The sequence below is a fragment of the Macadamia integrifolia genome, unplaced genomic scaffold, assembly GCF_013358625.1.
Source record: "Macadamia integrifolia cultivar HAES 741 unplaced genomic scaffold, SCU_Mint_v3 scaffold816, whole genome shotgun sequence".
In the NCBI taxonomy this organism is placed as follows: Eukaryota; Viridiplantae; Streptophyta; class Magnoliopsida; order Proteales; family Proteaceae; genus Macadamia; species Macadamia integrifolia.
Window position 1 is genome coordinate 27202 of NW_024870547.1, and position 22746 is coordinate 49947.

General features: G+C 42.3%; 1 protein-coding gene, 1 non-coding gene and 1 pseudogene across 2 annotated transcripts; 2 read left to right on the forward strand and 1 right to left on the reverse strand.

Annotated features, from left to right (window-relative positions):
- Positions 1-14999: 14999 nt before the first annotated feature.
- Positions 15000-16550, forward strand: LOC122070072 (pentatricopeptide repeat-containing protein At5g15280, mitochondrial-like). The gene is made up of 5 exons (XM_042634167.1): positions 15000-15272; positions 15362-15466; positions 15667-15860; positions 15916-16313; positions 16408-16550. Exons 1-5 carry the CDS (start codon positions 15000-15002, stop codon positions 16548-16550), a joined length of 1113 nt encoding a protein of 370 aa, XP_042490101.1.
- A 332-nt stretch (positions 16551-16882) lies between these two features.
- LOC122070078 lies at positions 16883-16959 on the forward strand. Its single transcript, XR_006137664.1, has one exon. It is a non-coding gene; the product is annotated as a small nucleolar RNA R44/J54/Z268 family (small nucleolar RNA).
- A 1888-nt stretch (positions 16960-18847) lies between these two features.
- On the reverse strand, positions 18848-20895 carry LOC122070073 (annotated as a pseudogene).
- Positions 20896-22746: the final 1851 nt, after the last annotated feature.

The following is a 22746-nucleotide window of genomic DNA, read 5'->3' on the forward strand; positions in this document are numbered from 1 at the left end:
ACAGGTATAATTTTTTACCCAAATTAGTATAATGTAGACTTTATATTGACCTTGTTTTAGTATATATAATCATTTAAATTCATTCAATGTACATATGTGTGATAGCTTAGCCATATATGTAAAATAAGAATAATTGTGGAAAATGTTCATTCTAAAGCATCTAGTAGGAAGACCGGTTGAATCAGGTAGATTGGGTGCCTAATACCTTCCCAACTCTACAACTGGACACTTACCCTAAATCTCTGGACCAAACCAACTTTTGGGCCCTCTTCTTAGAAATTGGGCCCACCCCCAGGTCCTAGGCCCATAATCTTAGGTGGCGACTCCAAACCCTTTTGCATGATCCCGATCCCCATATTGGACCATCATCAAATCCATGTCCCGAATTACAAATTTTACACTCTTGCAAAGTAGGCCTCCATGTATCTCCGAGCGGTGATATGATGGTGTGGGGCCTACAGGGTAAGCACACACGACACACCCCTCCCTCAAGAAAGAGAAAGAGAAGAGAGAGGACAAAGGGAGAAACGGATACGCATCATCTTTTTCGGCCGCTACCCTCACACCGGTATCGTGTAATCCATACTAATTATATTATTATAAAGGCATGTAGAATATTTGTGGTTAGGTATCATTTCCTATGCTACATCCCCTTGCCAACAAGGGGTAAGGTGTTGGATAACCCAATGGTGTTATGTTCAATGAACCTTCTCGGAATGCTACACCCACGGTACGATGTGATTGTTGCTGGAGGCGGGATCTTGTCTAATGTGGCTGATGGACATACCGGTGTCGTGACTTATAGGAGGGGGTTATCAGGGGTTTACTGGGTGACCAATGGCCTTATACTGGGACCATCAGGCTCCTAATTATGGTTAGGGCTTTTATCGCTGTGTAGTTGATGGTAGTTCTGAGACGAGGGATATAGCCTAATGCACCGTAGTAGCATTTACCAGACTTAGTTGTATTGTTAGGTGGATAATAAAGTAAATGAATTGCATCACGATCATGGACTATGTGTTTAATTTCTATAATCATACATCATAAATTATTTATGCGACTGCTTGACTTGGTTGTGCATGAACCCCACCCCTCACTGAGCAAGTTGGAAAGCTCACCCCACGTATATGCCCCCTTTTAGATGATGATGCAGGTTCCGTGGTACCTATGGTGTGTGACCTATTATCCTCCAGATCAGAGTACGGTGTGAGCGATTGGTGGACACTAAAAGCGGAGGAGCACGACCAGGACTGTGCCTGCTACCACTGTGCTTATGCCGCACCCTGAGGAGCATGATACACTTTTGATGATTTTGATATCGACTGATACTATTGGTATTCTTTTGGGCTTATGTACACATAAGTCGTGCTTATTTGGAACGGATAAACTTGGTTATGAATATTATATTATCACTAGAAATTTCCCATTTTATTTATGATTCTGCTATTATACTCTGATTCCACTGATTTCGGTTGGTTTGTGTTGTGAGATTGTGAATCATTAAGGTACTGCTATCAGAGATCTTGGTAGGTTCGTAAGATGGGTAAACGTCTTACTCACACCACCAGTATACCTATATCATAAGTTGGGTCTATTGGAAGTGGGGTCTGACAAACACAATCAATTGGTTTTTTTTTAGGGTCTTACAAAGGTTCATCCCTATTTTTTCAACGATTAAACCTACTAATGTCTTGGAAAGGAAGCCCTCCATATATAACATTACTAACCCCTTCAATGAACAAGGTAAGTGGGTCCCATGTGGTGTGGGGACAAGGGTAGAAAAACCACTCCTTGTGTAGTGGGTCCCATATGAAACGAATTCAATTCTGAACATCAACACCTACCGGTTGATGGTCACCGATAGATCACTGACAAACCAGTCGGATATACCGATGATCATTTCTATTATTGTACTTAGCTGGTTTCTAGTCCTTTTTGCTTACACCTAGGATGCTCCCCTATAGGTTTGTGCATGGCTATTCGGGGGAAAATTCCTACCATGTAACAAGGCCAAGTGAGGGATATTTGATCACTTACACCAGGGCTTAGGAGGTCTGAATCCCCTCCAACTCATCAGCACTGTCTGTACTGCTATCAGGGGTCGTTCCATCCCTCCAAACAATAATCCCTTTGCTATCCATAGATCACCGATGTGATACTCTCTAATGCATCACCTGTTATTTAAAGTTTAAATTAGATCGGATTTGGGTACGTGTGTAACACACTCAACTTTATTATCCAAACGAACTAGCACACCAAGAAAATTTCTAAAGTTTGTACCATTTTCCTTTGGAATATGGCAATCCCATTGATAATGATCTTCATTCAGTTTCAAAGAAGGACGATCAAATAACAAAGCCTTTTCCAATGACTTGCTTAGTTTCTTTTGGCCAGTACTAGAAACACCCACCAACTTGTTTTGGCCTAATCTTATATAGCGATGCAAATCTGTTTTAGGGGTCTTCCCATGTGCCATTTCATCTCAAGTTTCATTATTAGTTACTGGGGGAAGTTAAAAAATATTATCCTCAAGATAAAGTTCTCTTTCTAATTTGTAAAAGTTTTTCTCATCATATGCAACATCATTTTGCTCAAAATTGGTCGAGATGTATCTTCTAACAACTTCATGGGTTGGTAATGGATATTGAGGCGACTTCGCAATATGATAAGCACCCAATAAAAATACAAGCATGTGGAACTGAGGAATCCCATAGCAGCCAGGTGTCATCATTTTCAATCTTATTTATAATCCATAGCAACAAGATGTTTAATAAAATATTTCCTAAGAAAACCATCAACAAATCTCGAAATGACAACTACATTATCACTAACACAAATTTTGGTTTAAAAAAGTTGACAACACCCCTAAACACAATCAATTGGTTGTTTTTGGGCTATTACAAAGGTGCATCCTTGTTTCTAAAACAATTAAACTCACTAATATGTTGGCAAGGAGCCCTCCACATATGTCATCGAAATCACTAGGAAGTGGAAAGATATTTGATTTGACACCATTTATCATAAAAATTTTAATCCGCTCTTGAAAATTACTAATCCCTTCAATGACAAGGTAAGTGGGTCCCATGTGGTGTGGGGACAAGGGTAGGATAGCCACTCCTCATGTAGTGGGTCCCACGAAAAAAAATGCAATTATGAGCAACAACACCCATCGATTGATGGTCATCAATGATCACTAGCCAATCGATCAGATCTACCAGTGGTCATTTTTACTGTTGTACTTAGCTGGTTTCTAGTCCCTTTTACCTACACCTAGGATGGTCCCCTAGGGGTTTGCACATGGCTATTTGGGAAATTTTTTTACCATACAACAAGGTAAAGTGAGGGGTGTTTGATCACTTACCACTAGGGCTTGGGAGGTCTGAATCCCCTCTAATTCGATCGGCACTGTCTGTACTGTTAGGAGGGGTCATTCTGTCGCTCCAAATAGTATTCTTTTGCTAGATCACCGGTGTTACACTCTCTAGTATATCACCTATTATTAAAAGTTTAATTTAGACCGGATTTAGGTACGGGTGTAACACATTCAACTTTGTTATCTAGACAAACCAACATATTAGGAAGATTTTTAAAGTTTGTACCATATTCCTTTGGATTATGGCAAACACGTTGATAATCATTTTCATTCAATTTCAAAAGGAAATAGCCAAGCTTTTTCCAATGACTTGCTTAGTTCCTTTTGGCCAGTACTAGTAACAACCACCAACTCGTTTCGGCTTAATCTTATATAGCGGAGCTGAAAATCTGTTTTAGGGGCCTTCCCATATAGCATTATATATCATGTTTCATCAATAGTTAACGTCACAATGTCAAAAATAAAAATAGCATCCTCAAGATAAAGTTATCTTTCCAATTTGCAAGTGTTTTTCTTATCATACGTAACAACGTTTTGCTCAAAATTGGTTAGGATGCTTCCACTAACAACTTCATGAGTTGACAATGGATATTGAGGCAATTTCTCAGTATAACAAGCACTTAATAAGAATACACGCATACAGAATTGAGGAAGCCCATAGCAGCTAGTGGTCATTAATTTTAATCTTACTTAATAATTCAAAGCAACAAGACGGGAATATTTCTCAAGACAACCACCGGATAAATTCAAAATGTCAACTGCGTTTTCCTTTAACAAAAAATTTGATTTCAAGAAATTTTTTTTTTGGTAAAGTGATTTCAAGAAATTGACAATGCCCATAAACACAACCAATTGGTGGTTTTTTTGGGTCCTCCAAAGGTGCATCATTGTTCCTTAAACGATTAAACACACTAATGCCTTGGCAAGGAGGCCCTCTACATGACATCAACATCACCAAAAAGTGATAAGATGTTTGATTTGACACAATTCGTCACAATTTTTTTAATCTGTTCCTGGCAATTCATAATCCCTTCAAAAGGCTCTCATGTATCCTCGCTTGGTGCACAACCCTTCTAACGAATCTTTAAATATAATCCATGTTTCTTGCACTCATTTGGGTCATCGAAGCAAATGCCAAGAAACCTTCTCACTTCAAATTCTTCTTCGTGAACCATGGACCTATCCTCTTCATCTTTTCTTCCTCGGAAATCATAAAAAGTGACACTTCCATTTCTCAAATGCAATATAGGTCATGCAAAATGTCATAAGGTCTTCTTACCTACAATCAACTTTGAAGATGAGAGATGAGAACTCTACCTTTTGACCTTTTTGGCCAACCTGGACATGATCCGTGTGGAGAGTTCTTACGGAATGTACATTCACCTGCACGTACAAGTCAAAAGGATATTTTTATATTCAAGAAATTTTAGAGCTAAATATTTTAAGAATAATATTTTGTACTAAATTTATGATTTATTTATAATTCGACTCAATTAAGCCTTATCCCATGTAAAATTACGAATAGTTGCATTGGTGACTATTCTTGTGACAAATTAGAGACTTGAATTTCAATTTATTTAATATATTTATGTGGAAAAGAATGCTAGTGGAGGGGCCAATGAGGGGGAACACATAGACATCAAAAGGGTTTTTGGGTTTCACAGGGATGAGGGCATCCTTTCCCTACCCTCTATGTCTAGGCGTAAGGGCCAGCAACTAGGGACGATTCATTTCCCTTATATTTATTTTCAAAAAAAAAAAAAAATTACTAAAACTATAAATTTTATATGAAAACAAGGGAGACGTTTTCCTCGACCTCACAGTGAGGTTCACCGTCCCATCCTATATAGTTCACAAACTCTTCTAGCTAGGATCTCCCCCCCCCCCCCCCCCCAAAACCCTCCTAGACCCTTTGTGGTGAATGGGAATACATTCACCATAAATGTATGAAAACTCGATCCTAAAAACAAAGCATGAGAATACTAAATCGACACTAGAACTCCATTGCTCAAGAAAAAAAAAATCGTAGAGCTTTATTGTTTTGGGTGTTTAGGTGATAAAAGCTGGCCTTTGCATACAAACTGAAACTCAAGGGGACTATATCGTCCTCGGAGGACACAAGGATTCAAGGACCATAGTCTTCATGGGAACTTTTTCTCTGTGACTGTGGGAAATACTGTGGAGCTTTCAGTCCTTCGTTGTTAATTACTTCCCAAATTTGACTGACCTTGAGGTTAGGAGCAGACTAACAGCTATTAGTTTTCAGTTCTTGGTTGCTAATTACTTCCAACTTCATGTTTTCAAGTTTCAATCTTTTTACCCGACTTGGGTTCAATGTTTCCACTACCCCTTCAATCATATCTTCCCAACTTCTCTCTCACAAGCTTTAATCTGCCTCACCCATGGGGTTCTTTTTTTTTTAAGAACTCCTACTATTACCATTAGAACACCATACACAATGTGTTGCCCTTGGACGTTGCGACCTGAGAGGCTATCGTTTTAAGGATATACATAGGAAATGTGTTAGTAGTTGTAGATACAAAAGCTGGAGCAAAAAGGAGTTTCTCCATTTCAATTCTATTGGTTATCGTCGACCATGGCCACTGCAAAAAATGGTTAGGGTTCATTAGCTTTACAAATTTTGGCACATCGCACCAAATCTCCTTAACGGCCCATCCTTGCTGTAGAGCCTTTGCTAACCCAACTAAGGTTCCCTTCGCGGCCGCTTCAAAAGCCTCTCCTATCATCAGATAATGAGAAACAAGGAATAAGCATTCATACTCATTAAAAATAGCCGCTACCCACCCCGCAGTTCCATTTACAACAAAAGCTGTGGTCGTAAGGATAATGGTATTTTGGGGTAGAGCAACACAATCTTGGTGAATACCGGCATCGTAGGGAGGATCCTGAATTTTTTGGGATTTTAGTAAGAGGGCAATTTTGAGTCCACCAATAGATGAGGTCCAGAGTCAGCATAGGGTTTGGACCAAAGGATCCAAAGGTGACAGAATTCCGATGCATCCAAATAAAATAGAAAGATATTATAAAAGCATGAAAAAACTGTTTAGCCTCATCGGGATGGTTCCGATTCAGCCGGTAAAAGTACATTATTAGAGAAGGAAAAGAAGAAAAGACTAAACATTCGCTTCGAAGTCCCAAAGGACCCGCAAACCAAATTCTCCGTGAGAAATCGCATGTAAGAAAGATATGCTGAATGTCCTCTTGCCCTGCATGACATAGATCACATGTTGGATCTAAGTCAATCCATTTGCCCAGCAAATTATTTGTTGGTATTCCTTGTAGAGCCAATCTCCAAAAGAACACCTTAAATTTTGGATGTATATTAAGTTTCCAAAAGAATCGCCATCATTGAGAGCAAGGCAAAGAGCATGCGCACCTATGATTGCATTTTTTGGAGTGTGTTAGTACATTCTTCTGAAGAAGGCGAGTAGCAATCCTGGTGGTGAGAGTTCCTGTTATTTGAAAGGTGACGCCACCATTTATCTTCTTCAGAAGAAGGGAGAATATTATAAATAGAGGAGCAAGGAGGGGAGAATGTTACAGAGTTGATCAGAAATCCAATTAGAATCATTCAAAAACAAACTAACCTTATCCTTATTGGAGCCATTGGGTGGGGTAAGGAAGTTGCAAATACTCAACGGATTAGAATTAGTTACAGAAACAGGAATCCAAGGATCAAACCAAAAATAAGTATTTGAACCATTACCAATTTTTCGGTATACCAATTCCTTCAATGTTGGTAGAATACTTACAATGGCGTTCCAGCATAATGACCCTCTCCTATTAATTGTTTTCGGATCAAAGATAGATCGATTGTGAAAGTATTTGGCCACAAGAGTCTTACCCCAAAGGGAATCACAACTATTGAGCAGTCGCCAACCCAGTTTCAGTAGGAAAGCCAAGTTTTGTGTTTCAGAATCGCGCAGGCCTAGGCCTCTTAACTCTGCTTTTCCTACCCATATCAGTACCTTGTTAGTGCTCTTCCAGTCTCTGCTCCTAGCCATGGAAATGGAAAGAAACAACAACATAACAATAGTAGTGACATGAGAGTCTTGATGGATACAAACCATCATCACTGGGAACAAACCCGGGTGCACTTCCTTTTGGAGCTAAAGACTCACCTACCTCTATAAACCATGTTAGTTTAATCCAATATAAAAGAATACCAACCTTTTTTTCAAAGAAGGATAATGAAAAAATCCCCATATTTGTGTTTCCCATAAAAAACCAATGGTTCAATTTATGGTCTGATTAATTGCTGCATTGGTCCCTAGTCTCAATTATTTAGGATTCAGTCCTGATGAAATAACTTTTGGGATCTTGATTGGCTGGGGTTGCAGAGTAGGAAACCTAAAAGATGCCTTCTTTTATCTATCAGATCTTTCTTCAAGACGCCTAAGACCTGATATACATTCTTAAAACAACATTTTCAGTGGGTTATTTAAGGAGAGTATGTGGAACCATGCTAGGGACATTCTTGATGAAATGCTTGGGAGGGGGATAACACCAAATGAAACGGCATTCAGAGTTCTTTTAGCTGGATATTGCAAAGCAAGACTATTTGATGATGCAAAGGTGATTATTGGGGAGACAATGAACCACAAGTTGATTGAATTATCTCCAATTGAGGATCCTCTTTCTAAGGCATTTATGATCTTGGGGCTTAATCCATGGTCTACAAAAGTGAAGAGGGATAATGATGTGGGATTTACAAACACTGAGTTCTTTGATGCCCTTGGAAATGGACTATATTTTGAGAAAGGCATTGACAAGTTTGGGAAGACCATGATGAAGATTCTAGAAGATTCTTTCATTCCTGACTTTAATCACTTGTAGTGAAGGATTTTTTTTTTTTGACAAAAATTATTTAATTAAAATCTGTAAAGGAGAAATTCAATGTAAAAATCAAAGAGGGATATACAATGAAATGAGGTGGACGCATTCACAAAACACGTGAAAGACAAAGTTTGAATAACCCAGATGCAAGGTAATCAGCACAAAAGTTCTGATCTGTATTGAAGGAATGAGGCCATGGAAACATATGACCGGGTTATAGATGAGACAGTTCAGTGGGGCCAGAAACTCTCATTAAGTGCCGACACGACATTACCTAATCACCTCTCTACATCACATTTCCACGTTAAGGAAGCTATCTGGCTTTTGGAGGAAATTCCAAAACAAGCTAGTCATCTAGACCAATAACCTCTTAATTTTCTTATCTAGGCAACTGGCAAGAAACGATTCGCGTGTCAAATAATGCGGAATCAGCGTTCAAAACCCTATTCGATTCACTTAAAGGCACACTCAACACTTAGACAACCCAATGGATATGAATGGTGGCTGAAGTTTAAAACCAGAGTGGTAGAACTGTAATTACATGACTGATGTGAGGTTCCCTTTGACAAACCAAAGGTTGGGTAAGTGAACGGTAATTCAGGAATTAGAAAAAAAGGACAATAGAGACTAACGGAAGAAAAGAGGGGCAACCTTGGAAATAGAAAATAAAAGGGTGGAAGTCTCTCATGTTGGAAGGTTGTCTTCAACCTTTGGTCACGAACAAAATCAAACGGACATGGGACCATGGTTTCAAGCATCAATATCTTGTCGTTCGTATCTGTCGTATTGTATTGATATTGGTCGAGATTGATACCAGATCGATTCTAAGATAGATATCGGTCGGATGTTGATCCAGATCAGTCGATCCGACCTAATCCATTTAAAAAAATATTTTTTAACACTTTACCCCATAAACGCAGAACATAAGAGGTAAGAAACGTAGAAACGGAGAAAGGGGGAAAAAGGAGAAGGGGAGAAAGGGGTTTACTCTCTTCGTTCTCGACTGCAAAAATAAAGCTCGCAATAGGCTAAGAAATCGGTCACGTATGCTCCAGAAGTTCAAGGTAAAGTATTTCTTATTAAGCTACCAGAAACCTTTTATCAAAAACCTGAAAACCAATCTAACCCACTTCCGCTTTGTTAAGTTTATCTCAAATTCTTTACCTGTTTTGAAAATTGACCCGCTTTGACATATTTTGGTGTCTATCTGAATGGAAAGTTTTCTGAGATCTGTGATGGAAGCAGAGGGGGTATGGTTCGATTGGATTGACCACGACCCGATGGGTCGACCCACGACTTGAGTATATAATGTACTTGTTGCTGCCAAAAATCCCCGCTAGTCGAACCTACACAAACACAGACGACGGAGGCCCGGAGCTTTGTCCGGGGTTAGTCCTCCGACGCTCAAGTCAGGGTCGGCCGCACAGTTCAATAAGGGAGTAATGGTGAGGGTATCAGAGCTTACCTCCTTCCTTCTTCTCGGCCCCACTTATATAGCTCATAGGGTTTAGGGTTTTCCCTTTCCTTCCCAGCGTCCTTCTCGAGTCCACCTTCTTCCCTCTTAGAGTCCCACTCAAATACGTCCATCCTTCTGGGGGGAATATTCCCTTCATGCAGACGACGTGATCCCGCGTGATTTTGTGAGCGTGCCTCAGTGATTGAGCGTGAGTGATTTCTTGGAACCTTCGTCTGGCGGAGGACACGTGTCTCAGAGGCGACACGTGTCATTGCCCCCACCGAGAGATCAATTTGGCTATATCAGGAGCCCCCTTACTCCCACTAGGAGCTTCTTCCTGTGGGAGTAACCAACATCTTCTTCTTCTTTTTTGGTTGACTTGTTCCTTCGGCCTTGGCATTACTAGCGACCGAGGCTTGGGGTCGACCGAGAGAAAGACCTTCGGTCGATTCAGATCGGCCTTACCGAGCCCCCTGCCGAGGCGTGGACCCTCGGTCAAGTCCGTTCGGCTTTGGCCGAACTCCCAACCAAAGGAGGGACCCTCGGTCAGGTCCGTTAGGCTTTGGCTGAACTCCCAACCGAAAGGGGGACCCTCGGTCAGGTCCGTTCGGCTTTGGCCGAACTTCCCACCGAAGGACGGACCCTCGGTCAAGTCCGTTCGGCTTTGGCCGAACTCCCAACCGAAGGTGGGACCCTCGGTCAGGTCCGTTCGGCTTTGGCCGAACTCCCAGTAGAAGGTGGGACCCTCGGTCAGGTCCGTTCGGCTTTGGCCGAACTCCCCACCGAAGGAGGGACCCTCGGTCAGGTCCGTTCGGCTTTGGCCGAACTCCCCACCGAAGGAGGGACCCTCGGTCATGTCCGTTTGGCTTTGGCCGAACTCCCAACCGAAGGTGGGACCCTCGGTCAGGTCCGTTCGGCTTTGGCCGAACTCCCATCCGAAGGAGGGACCCTCGGTCAGGTTCGTTCGGCTTTGGCCGAACTCCCATCCGAAGGGGGGACCCTCGGTCAGGTCCGTTCGGCTTTGGTCGAACTCCCAACCGAAGGTGGGACCCTCGGTCAAGTCCGTTAGGCTTTGGCCGAACTCCCAACCGAAGGTAGGACCCTCGGTCAGGTCCGTTCGGCTTTGGCTGAACTCCCAACCGAAGGGGGGACCCTCGGTCAGGTCCGTTCGGCTTTGGCCGAACTCCCCACCGAAGGAGAGACCCTCGGTCAGGTCCGTTCGGCTTTGGCCGAACTCCCCACCGAAGGAGGGACCCTCGGTCAGGTCTGTTCGGCTTTGGCTGAACTCCCAGCCGAGGGGAGGCCTTCTTTTAGGTCCGTTCGGGCGCAAACCTCGAGGCTTCGTATCCTGACGTGGCGGTGCCATTAATGCTCGGGAAGTCGTACCGCCTTTCCCCCATCTATATAGTGTGGGGGGCCATTTGTGGGGCATTTTTCTTTTCCCTTCGGAGAGCTCACCTTTGGCCTCGGTGTCCCTTTGAACCTTCGCCTTCATCTTCCCTTAGTCTAGCAACACCCACAAGTAAGTGATGTCTTCCTCGTCGGGCTACAGCCCATCGTCCCGCGAGAGGTCAAGGCCGAAACGTAGGCATAGGAGTCCTGGGGAAGTCCGAGGGATGTCCTCGGATTCCACCGACTCTCTCTCCTCTCGCGAATCATCATCCGCGGCCTCACCGTCGGGGTCCAGGGGTGGCTCCAACGGCGAGGGGTTCAGGGAGAGGGTGCTCGATTCCCAAGCCCAGACCCAGGAGCCCCTAGAAGTGGAGGCTCTCAACATCGTCTCTACGATGGACGAACTAGAACTGGAGGAGCTGAGGGCCTCCTTCGGTGTTTCGGACGCTTTCGAGCTCCGTCTGCCCAGACCCTCCGACCGAGCCATCTATCGGAACTCCGAGGAGCTGTGCTTGTACAAGGAGGCCTTCAAGGCCGGTCTTCGGCTGCCCCTCCACCCCTTCTTTACCAAAGTGTTTCGGCACTATGGGGTATGCCCGACCCAGCTAACGCCGAACGGGTGGCGACAAGCGTTAAGCTTCGTCATCTTCTTCGTATGGCACAAGAGGCCCCTCTCCCTTCCCCTCTTCATCAATTGTTTCCTTCTTCAGGCCTGCAAGGGGCTTACGGGTTGGTATTATTTTTGCCCCCGAAAGGACCTTAGGCTACTGAAGGGTTACCCGACTTCCATCCACGGATGGAAGGAAAAGTTTTTCTTCGTGAAGTCGACCGAGGGGGTGCCCTTCGGCACGGTCTGGGATATCTCGGACCTTAGGGATGTGAACTCCGCCCCTGCCCTATTCGGGGTAGACGCGGAGTCGTTGGCAATGGCGAGGCGACAAGAAGGCTGTTCTCCAGTCGAGGCCGACTGCCTCAAGTCCGACGCCATACTCTTCAAGTTCGGGCTTAGCCCGGGTGAGTTAGGCTAGCCCCCGTCTGCTTCCTTCGAGTGTCGGTTCTTTGTGCTAATTCCCTTGCTTCTTCTTGCAGTGCAAGTCACCAGGGCCGAGGCTAAGGCCGCCTCCGCGGCGAGGCAGGCACAGATCAAGGAGGCCAAGGCACATGACGCCCAACAACAGCCGAGGCCAAAGCGGAAGGAGAAGAAGGGACCGTCCTCCGAGACCCCAAAGAAGAGGCCCAAAGTCGAAGGGCCGAGTGCCGAGGCTGTCCAGGCCCTCGCAGCTCCGGGCCGAGACGGGCCTGCTCAAGACCCCTCCCCTACCGCTGTCTCCCGAGGCCCGAGGGTTGCGACGACGAGGGCTGAGGTGGGGTTCGTCCCCCAATGGTCAGTGAAGGAAGACGACATGCTGGCCATCGGACGGGTCGCCAGAGAGTTGGTGATGAAGGGGAGTCTTCCCCGAGATGCCACCGAGGCCCAGAAGCAAGGGACGGCGGCGATGATCACGTCCGCATGCATCTTCATGGCGGGGGTAAGCTTCGGTCCCCCTACCTTCTTCTTCTACTGTTCTTTTTTTTTTTGCATTCTGACCTTCGGTATTTCGTGCAAGCTCAGAATCAGATGGGTCAGTTGGCGGCTCGAGCCGAGGCTATGTGCCGAGACCTTGAGGTCGCCGAGACGGAGAAGGTCTCCCTGGACAATGAGCGCACCCTCCTCCTCGAGAAGGTGGAGCACTTGGAGAAAGAGCAGCTACCCGACGGCCTAGATAGCCTAAGAAGAGGTGCGCGCTTACGGCCGAGGACGAGCATTGACCCACTCACTGGTAATGCAGGCAAGCTCGTTTCAATTTGGCTATATCAGTATTGTTGTCTTATTGAGAAAGTCGTCGTATTTTTTTGAGGGGGGGTTTCGAGCTAGGGTTTTAGGGCGAGTTTTCTCGTCGTTGTTTGGGTGTAATCTCTCTTCTGCATAGTGAAACATCTTCTTCTTCGCCCGAAGACGTAGCACACCATACCGGTGTGTGAACCTCGTTAAATCTCTATGTTGTGCAGATCTATTGTCTGTTTATTTTCATATTTCTTGGTGTTTGCTCTTACACGTTTTCATCTGCAAGGCCACGCTTCAAAGGATGGAAGCAAAACAAAACTTTTAGTAGTGGTAGATTACTCTCTCAGAGGATCTTAAGATTTAAGTCCAATAAGCTGATTCTTCAGGTGGATTTAGGGTTCATGTTTCATAGAATGCTCAATTCTCAAATCTTAATTTTATTAGTTTAGATTATAGTTCTGGCATATGGATAAAGTCAAACGTGTTGTTGTTCTAGCTTTCCAGGGATGTATGCAGGGATAGTATTTTTTTAATCTCTCTTTCTAATTTCATAAGCTTTCTTGGACACTTGCTATGGTAAATTGGTAATAGAGTACCAAATAAGTATTGAGTCATCCAGTATCTCAAAACCCGTACAATTTTCCTCCAAATGTGCCAAAATCATCAATTTGATTAATTAAGTATCTAGTTATGACTCTTCATAGCTTCATACCCATCCCTACCCTTTTCACTAAACCAATTGTCTAACAAAAATCTTATGCTTCAAGAAAGCTTCACTGATGACGACCATTTCAATTTAATTTATTTCTCCACCTTGTTTTATCTCTTTAGGATGCTTGAACAGAGACTGCTTAACTATTTGCATTCATTTGACATTAACACTTAATCACTATTAGTTGTTTCCATTAACACTTAATCACATTTTTTTTTTTTTCTAAACATTTTACATTTTTTGTTAGATTTTATTTTTATTCTTATTTTTAGCCAATCCAAGGCAAAAACATCCTCTACAGTGATGCAGTGAGTATTGGATATGGCCGAGAAGACCTCGGGGCACGTGCCCAGATGCTCTCAGCCATCCGATGCTCACTACATCACTGCAGTCACTACAAAGAATAATTCCAAGATGATACCCTCATTGATCTGGAAAAACTGTACGATTTCCGATACTTGACTGATCTTTGACCAATCCTTACCAATATCAATACCGATCCATATCAAATCAGCTGATACCGATAACTAAATCCATGCATGGGACGGCCTAAGATCGAGAAAACTTCGTCGGTAGGCCTCTATTTGGCCTAAAATCTTAGACGAAGCTCAGAAACCAAAGGGGCTCTGGATTTCCATGTTTTTGTACCTGCAACTTAGATCTGGCTGTAAACACAAAAGCCAACCCTTATCTTTGTTCGATCCTCTCAAAGGGGGGATGTTCTCAGATTTTGTGTGGGAAGGGTTGTATTGGTGGAGATCGATCCATTCTTAAGGTGTTGCAACTGCTACCAAGAATAGTGATTCAACAGCAAGAGAAAAGAAGAATAAGAAGGAGAGAGAAGGAAGGGAAGGGGTTCTCGCACAACACTGCACCACACTCACGATGAGCAACTTCTCAACCAATTCTTTCAATTCTCCAAAAGCTCCTCGCTAGAACTGTTTTACAGCAATTTAAAGAAGTCATTACGTAAAATTGGAAACCAATTAAAAGATAGAAACTACTCTAAAACAAAAACTAACTAATTGCAAAGGAAACCTTGCGTATCTACTTCTAAAACAATTTAGAAAATCAAATAAACTAAGATTGTGTTACGACCCCATATCAGCTTATGGGAAATTCATGTGGGTGGGTCGATATGGTATTGGGTCCCCTCACCTTGTAAGTTGGTTTATGGGGTTGAGTTCTTCTAGGACCGTATCAGATTGCTTCCCCTATTATCAACTATCAACCCTTGGTAGACCAGAAAATCGGTTTGAATTGGTTGTATCTTGGCTTAGGCCTCCATAGTGGGTCAGTTCAGTCTATCCAAACCAAGGCATCTACATCATCAAGGGAGAAAGCTTTTTGGGTGGAATGCTCCGAAGGAACCTACTAATCCAGAATGAGACATACACAGCTCTCATTGGTCACTTATGCCAACTTGGACAGCTTAGAAAAGTACTTTGGGTTTCTTGAAAACACACTTGCAACCTATGACTCAACTGCCGATGTTTACAACGTGTTTCTTGAAGAGCTTTCTGTGAATGGTTATACAAACATTGGACGTGTTTTGATGGAAGAGATTTTAGGGCATGGCTGGATCTTGAATCAAGCAGCTTATGACCACATTATAAGGGGGTTCCGTGAGGAGAAAATATTAATTGAAGCCTTTAGGGTACTTGATGCCATGCTCGAAAAGAATATAGTCCCGTGTGGATGTCTGTACCCTGTTAATTCCTAATCGAGAGTGTGATGGCTCTGAAGGAGATGATATGCACTGAGAAAGCAACATCATATCTTTCTGTCTACAGTGCTATAGTTAAAGGTTTCTACAAGGAGGGCCTCTCAATCCCAAGTTACCATAATCTTGTGTGCTGCATTGTGTATGGAGGGTAGGGTGCTCTACACATTGAGGATGAAAGAGCTTATGCTACACATTGAGGATGAAAGAGCTTATGCTAAGAGTAACCAATTGTCCTATCCTTGTTTATAACATTCTGATACACCATCTTTTCCATTCAGAAAATAGTACATTTGTGATAACAATTTTACATGAAATGCATGAGCAGGGCTTGCTACTTGATGAAGTATCTTATAAGTTTTTTGTGCATGGCTACTTGAAGTTTAAAGATATCTCAAGATCAGAGAAGGCTATGAAGACTATGATTGACAAGGATGAAAGACGAAATAATTGCAGCTTTGGAAGTATAATCAGACACCTTTGTAATGAAGGGGAGCTTGATAAAGCATTGGAGATAGTACTGTGATGGAGTTAAGGAGCTGGGTGCACAGTTCAGTTATCCAAAATGCAATTGCAGTGGGTCTTCTACTCATGGTAGGCTTCAAGAAGCAGAAGATTTTCTGGATAGGATAAAGCATAAATGCCTGATACTTAATAGCATCTCCTATGACTTCCTGCTTAAAGGATTTTGTTATTATGGAAGACTGAACAAAGCAGTGGATCTAATGAATATAATGGTGATGAAAGGAAACATTCCAAGCTCTTCCAGTTACGATTTTGTCGTAGAGAGTCTTTGTGCATGCAACGCTTTCGACCAAGCTCTTTTCCATGCTGAGATGTTGGACAGGAAACTTGAATCAAGTGTAAATACATGGGATGTTCTTGTCAGTGGACTTTGTAAAGATGGTCGAACGGCCCAAGTGGAAATGCTATTGGATTCCATGCTTCAGTTTGGTCAAAGCCAAGCCAGAAAATGTACCAGTCTCTGATTAAATGTTGTTTGGAAAAACATCCCCCACCAATGCCTCAAAACTTTTACATAAGATGCAACAAAATGGATATGTTCCAGATTTTGAGATTCACTGGTCCCTCAAGCAATCTAAGAAATTCCCCATTGCCAATGATGGTAGTGAAAGGGGTGGTTTTCTGTCAAAGCTTTTTTCATGGAGTGGCTTTACTGGGAAGAAAGATCCAACTGCTAGAAGGGGTTAGTGCAATGCCAGCACCGAAAAATGTAGAGTTGATGCCAAATGAGAAATGCATAATTTCCAACTGGAGCTTGGCTAGCAACATGTAGGCATCTTGTTCCCATTTTACCTGTGCAAGCGGTATTTTTTTTTTTTTCGTGGACACACTCAATCTGGTCAAATGGGAACCTCTTGATAAAACTTAGGCATACAATACTTGAGAAATCGTTACGATCTTTGGTTGATAATTGTCTCACTTTGTTTCGTGACTAACTTGTACTTCTGTTTCTTTCTCTGATATTTTGGTTTGGTTTTGCTGGTGGATGAAAAGCAGGAGTTTTAATAAAGGAGTGAAAAGCAGCAGGTGATGGCAGAACAGACAGGGACATCAGTACTCCTCTGGAGGATGTTGATGGGAATCTCTCTGATGCTCATTGTTCTGTTTTCCAGCACCTTTGAATTGCTGATTTGTAATTCTAGTAAATCTCATGATTTATTATCTTCTAGATTTCAACTCAATCCATGTTCTTGTTTTGTTTATGTACTTTAGGTGAATTGTCCATCTTTTGTTTGTCTTTGCATTTGTTGATTGAAATTATTTCGTTTCAAAGTCAGTTTTTTCATACAATATTTGATAATTGATTTGCATCCTATGACATGCTATTTTGCGATAAGCTGATTAAACAATTTCAGTAGCATTTTATTGATTGCTGTCTTTGGATAAGAGAGTTTGACTCATAGCCTTTATGTATCAATCTAAGATAAAAGAGTTTGTCTAAGATGATATGCTTAAGTAGCGCTGTGGTTATAAAGGGAAGAGAACAGTGGTGGTTGTCTCCTCCAATAAGCTTTTAGGAATGCCAGTTTCACATGATCATTTGAACATTTCAGTCACAAATTCACTCTCCCACAATAAAGGAGAACAGAAAACAAAAGGCAAAATTTTCTCTTTCTATTCATTTGTAAATAGTGAGAACAGTGTCCAAGAGTAATGAAACCAAAGGTTACAAGTATCTGGTAATCAACTGGGTAATAATCATAATATCGTTACAAACATCAGCAACATATAGGCCATGGCCTCATTTTGTTCATCAACCTTATAGTAGTGCTATAAATGCCCTCCCACCACCACCGCCACTCCAAATAAATAAATAAACAGAACTACGAAAAATAATGCCAATTCTGACTTCTAAGTACTATATTTGCAACTACTCTTCCTCTCATTTAAGAAAGAAGGAGTGGTTAAGGGAATCTCATCAGTTGTGACATGGGAATTCAGAATAGTGCACTTACATGTACTTCAGAAGAATTTTTATGCGGATTAAGTTTTTTTAGCATTCATGTGTACTCATTATATGTCTCTTCACAAATGATGTACTGATATACTTCCATCAATGCTGATTCATTGGCCCACCAAGAACTCAACTTCAACTGGAACTGGAAAATATATCAGAATAAGAGAGGAAGGAAACATGTACCCTTGAAGCAATGGTTTTTAAGAAACTAACAGAAACCTTGTGTGTGACTTGGATAATGTATCCTTAAGGTTGTCACCCTTGACCTTTTAGTATCGAAGGACAAGGAACAATTTAGATTAGTACAAACCCTGTCAAAGCCCTCAGAACCTGATGACATGACTTAAGTCCCAACTGTTAAATTTATGATTCTAAATGGAAGAATTAATATAAAACTGATGGAAAGTAACGTAATCACTGACACCATTGATTGCAAGCAAGCCAATGTTGTACTTAATAGATTTTCACCAAACCAGACACAAGAATCTGATAAATGGCTATCCATGGGAAGACAAGATACATCAACTCCCCGCAGAAGTTCAAATTGGAACAAAGCATGTAACAAACCAGATTCCTTGCATGGAGACAGAAAAGAAAAAACTGCAGCTCTTGCCACAAAGAAGCTGCCAAACAGATTATGACATTAACAAGCATAATCTGTCTTCAAAACATGCAAAATTCATAAGGGAACTTTCCTGGTAAAAGCACACTTAACAGGTTTATTACGAAGTATATTGTTTCTAGGCCACTGAAACATAATCTATTTTCCAAACCAAAAAAACAGTCTAAAACAAATTTCCCATTTCCACATAGTACTCAATGTGACAAGGTATTACAATAACATAGTACCACAGTAAGTTTTTCATAATAAAGTTTTACATGGCATGGTCACTAAGTCGGTAAAAGAGTGGCACTCTACATCATCATTGGACGCAACTTTGTTGGAACTCTCTATCCCTGAAGAATCCTCTTGGTCCCTACCTTCAGATCCAAATTGAAGTCTCCATCCAAAAGTACTTGCCTAAACCAAGTAAGAAATTACGGCACTACTACTTCTAAAGGCAAAAAAGAAATAGAAATAAAGCAGATAATGAGACGGAGAGAAACAGAGTTATTAGAGACCGAGTATAAGACCAAATTCATGACAAGTTGGCAAGCAAAGGGAATAATAGTTCAGAAGTTGTTGCACAAGTTGTTTTACTCAGGTTTAACCCTCCATTAATTAGGATAGAAAAGTGCTCTCCTGCCACAGATTGTATGATTCTATTCCCACATTCAATATTTATGCTTGACAAGAAGAATTAGAATATAGATGAGACAACAAATGAACTAAGAGGCTTAAACAAAGGCAATATTTCGGGAAATAAGAAAACGAAATGGTGATCAAGTGAACAACAAAAAGAAATAGTTGATCAGTTTTTTTTTTTTTTTTTTTTTTCTGAAGGCTATACAAATCAAGAATATTTCCAAAGTGTTTACGTTGATGATTAGGAGGTGGTGCAATAGGGTATCTAAGAAAATTGAGGATTTCAAGAAGTTACCAGGAAGTTTTGACAATAATTCACAAGGGAATCAGTTACCTATAAGGAATACAAGGAAAATGAGAGTAAGAACCACCACATTTGGCAAGGAAACAATTTGACAGAAACTTAAAAAGGGGAATTGGGATGATTAGTTGTTCTCAAATTGATATTGTGGAGAAGAGGAGTTCAATCATTATTCAGAGAAGACTCTTCTATATAGAATCTGGTCTGAAGCACATTACAGAACTACAGTTTTTATTGAGAGGTTAATTTGGATAAAGAGAACTAAAAGAGCTGCCAAACCAATTTCAACTTTAGGAATCTAACAAAAATAAAACTTAAAGGGTCCCTTGATCATATGTCAACTTTAGTCACTGGCTACGCTATTACCTATTATTTGAGGTACTGATCTCCAATCCCTCTTAATACAGCTAGAGATCCCTGTAATCTCCACACGCCATGGCAACAATCCACATAGCCACCCTGAAAACATATTTCACTAGAAGTAGATACATCACTTGCATTTCAAACAATAATTTCAGTTTTACACTAACAAATACCAAATTGTGATTCTCATTTAGATTAATGGAGAGGAACAGGAATGTAAGCTTACCAGGGCCCGATTCGGCCTTTTTCATGCTCCCTCAAAGGCCCTTGATCCAAGGTGAGGGCTTCTGGGATTCCTCTACTGCTCATAACAGTACAAGAGTTAACAAAATTTGAGACCACGAGATCCCCTTTGGTGATCAATGCCATAACGCAGCAAGTCCCACCACAGAGATCCTATTTCAGAAACTCGTATGATGAGGCACCAATTTTTTACAGTATCTTCAATCTCGGTTCTTCCTCTCCTCGTCAATTCAATCATGATATTCTTATCCATGTTCTCTGCTGCGAATTCAAATAGTGAAAATGGTACGGAACATAACACCTGTTTGAGATCTCCTGGAAGATCAAAGACAGCTGAATATCGATCCTTCATGACTTCCCCCTTTCCTTTCTTATCGTAAGCATAAACCCCGTCCCTCTTGAACCCAACCTCCCTCTACATCGTAACGGTTAAACTCAAAGCAGAAACCAGAATAATTAAACTTTTAACTGTCTCCCCTGATAATTAAAAATGTCTATAAAGCCTAAATTATCCCTCTGTTTTAAATAACCCAACCCATTTCTCATTTTTTATATTTAATTGGTTCAGCTTATTTGGTTTGAATCAAACCAATTTATTGGCTGCACCAGAGGAACAGTTGCCTTCTTCCAGTCCTCAGTCTCTGATAAGAAGAACAGTCCCATTCTGAGTTTCTGAATCTACCTACTCCCACCTTCAAGAGAAAAAGAAGAATGAAAAGAAGGAAAATATGTTGCCTTCTGTGTCTTTATCTGCAGATTTCAGTCTCTTTCTCCTTCTTGATTTTCAGATTTTGTTCTCTATGCAGTCCTCCTGTCGTTAGTGTTGGTAGTTGTGAGGTATGGGACCAAGAATAGGTGCAAACACTTGAAAAACTAAAGAGCGAGTGATCATTCTTGAATTTCTATTTGAGTGTCCTTGTCCCCCTCCTCCTCCTCCAGCGGCCTCTGGCGACGGGCCCCCTCCAACCTCTGTTAGCCATCTCCCCCCCCCCTCTTCTCCTGTTACTGTTTCTGCTACCTCCCATCCTTCGTCCATTCCTTCCCCCTCTCAACCTCCTCCTGCTGAACCCCGTCCCTGGTCCTCTGTCGTTTCCTTCTCCTCCTCTCACCCCTCCTCGTCTGGCCATTCCTTGTACTTCCATCCTCCGGTCACACACAACTCCATCCACGTTGGCCTCTGTCCGCCTGGTCTCCTTGCTTCTGAGATTTCCAAATGGAGCAATTGTGTTGTTGGTTCTTTCCTTGGTAGTAGACCCCCCTTCTCTGTTGTCAAGTCTTCCCTTCTGAACCAATGGAAACCCTCTGGCTCTCTCTCCATTTTCATGCTGGAAAATGTAACTTTTATCTTCAACTTTGCTGCTACTATTGACAGAACCGCTGCCACTGATGGAGGAACGTGGTATGTTGGGAAAAAGCCCATCTTCCTCCATCAATGCAGAGCATCTATCCTTTTCCAAATCTGAGCCTAAGTCCATCCCCTTCTGGGTCATCTTCCCCAATCCTCATCGGTTCCATTATTGGCAAACCCCTTTACTCCGATAAAAGAACGAAGGTTATGGATCGATTGTCCTTTGCTCGAGTATGTATCGAAGTCCAACCTGATCAGATTCTACCTTCTACGATCACTGTGATGGATGGTGAGGGCTTCTCCTTCAACCAAGAAGTTAAATATGATTGGCTCCCTTCGACTTGCACTGTCTGTATATGTTTCGGCCACACTATGGCTCTCTGTGTCAAATCTAAAGCTGTTGAACCCCCAACTCCCTCTGAAAAGAAACTGGTGATTCTTCTCCCTTCACAGTGCAGACATATTGAAGGAAAAAAAAAAGAAAAATACTATTGATCAGATATGCACTTTGCTGCCGGTGAATCTCCCTGCCACTGCTACTGTTGGAATTAATTCTGGATCTCGGACCGCTGGTCCGTTATATACTTCGTTACCCACTGGACAAAACCAGTTCTCATTATTGTTGCCCTTTGTCGCTATTTATGAAATCAATGAGAACCCTTCTATTCCTGTCTCTGATACCCTGCCTACCCCCCTGACGGTTCTTCAGTTTCCCTTGTTCGCCTTACTTGCCAGCGTCTAATGTCCTGTGCCTATCTCCTGGCTCCTTTGTTTCTCCTCTCCCTCCATTGCTTCCTCTTCCTCCTGAATCTCTTCCCTTGGTCATATCATCGACTCCCTCTTCTTCCTCCTTTCATCCTCCCTCGTTTTCCTCCCACCCTAACCTTTTAAACCGACTATGGCCTAACCCTGATCCTCTTGAACCTACTGAACCGCCTGAACCACTCGAACCACCTTTCTACCCTTTGAATAATTTTATCCCGGTCCAACTTTTAAATAAATTTTCTAAATTCCCTATGGATCACCCGCTGTTCTCGGGTAATCTCTTTAACCCGACCCTGCCAACCTCCATTACCTCTAACCCCATCACCCACCCCGAACATTCTCTCCCTATCCACCCTTTTTGGTTGACCAACTTCCTTCTCCCTATTTATCTAATAGGCTTGCTACCTGCTGTCATCTACCCGTTGTCGTCATCGCCGCTTGCCTCTTTTGCTCCCATAAGCTCCTCGCCGTTAACTGTGGTCTCCGACGACCCCCTGCTTCCTCCCCATTGGTTCCTGCTGCTCCCTTGAGCTCCTTGCCGACAACTGTAGTCTCTGACGACCCCCCTGTTGATGACTCCGCCTCGATGGTGCCGCCTGCTATTGCTGAAGTTCTTCCTACTGACAACATGATTTAAAGTATCTCCGATACCGATACGAT

What these genes read in the sequence shown, in the direction of transcription:
- LOC122070072 (XM_042634167.1), top strand. Translation starts at nt 15,000, where the DNA reads ATGAGACATACACAGCTCTCATTGGTCACTTATGCCAACTTGGACAGC. An exon ending in TCCCAAGTTACCATAATCTT is followed by an intron (nt 15,467 to 15,666) that starts GTGTGCTGCATT and finishes ATGCATGAGCAG; the next exon opens with GGCTTGCTACTTGATGAAGT. An exon ending in AAAGCATTGGAGATAGTACT is followed by an intron (nt 15,861 to 15,915) that starts GTGATGGAGTTA and finishes ATGCAATTGCAG; the next exon opens with TGGGTCTTCTACTCATGGTA.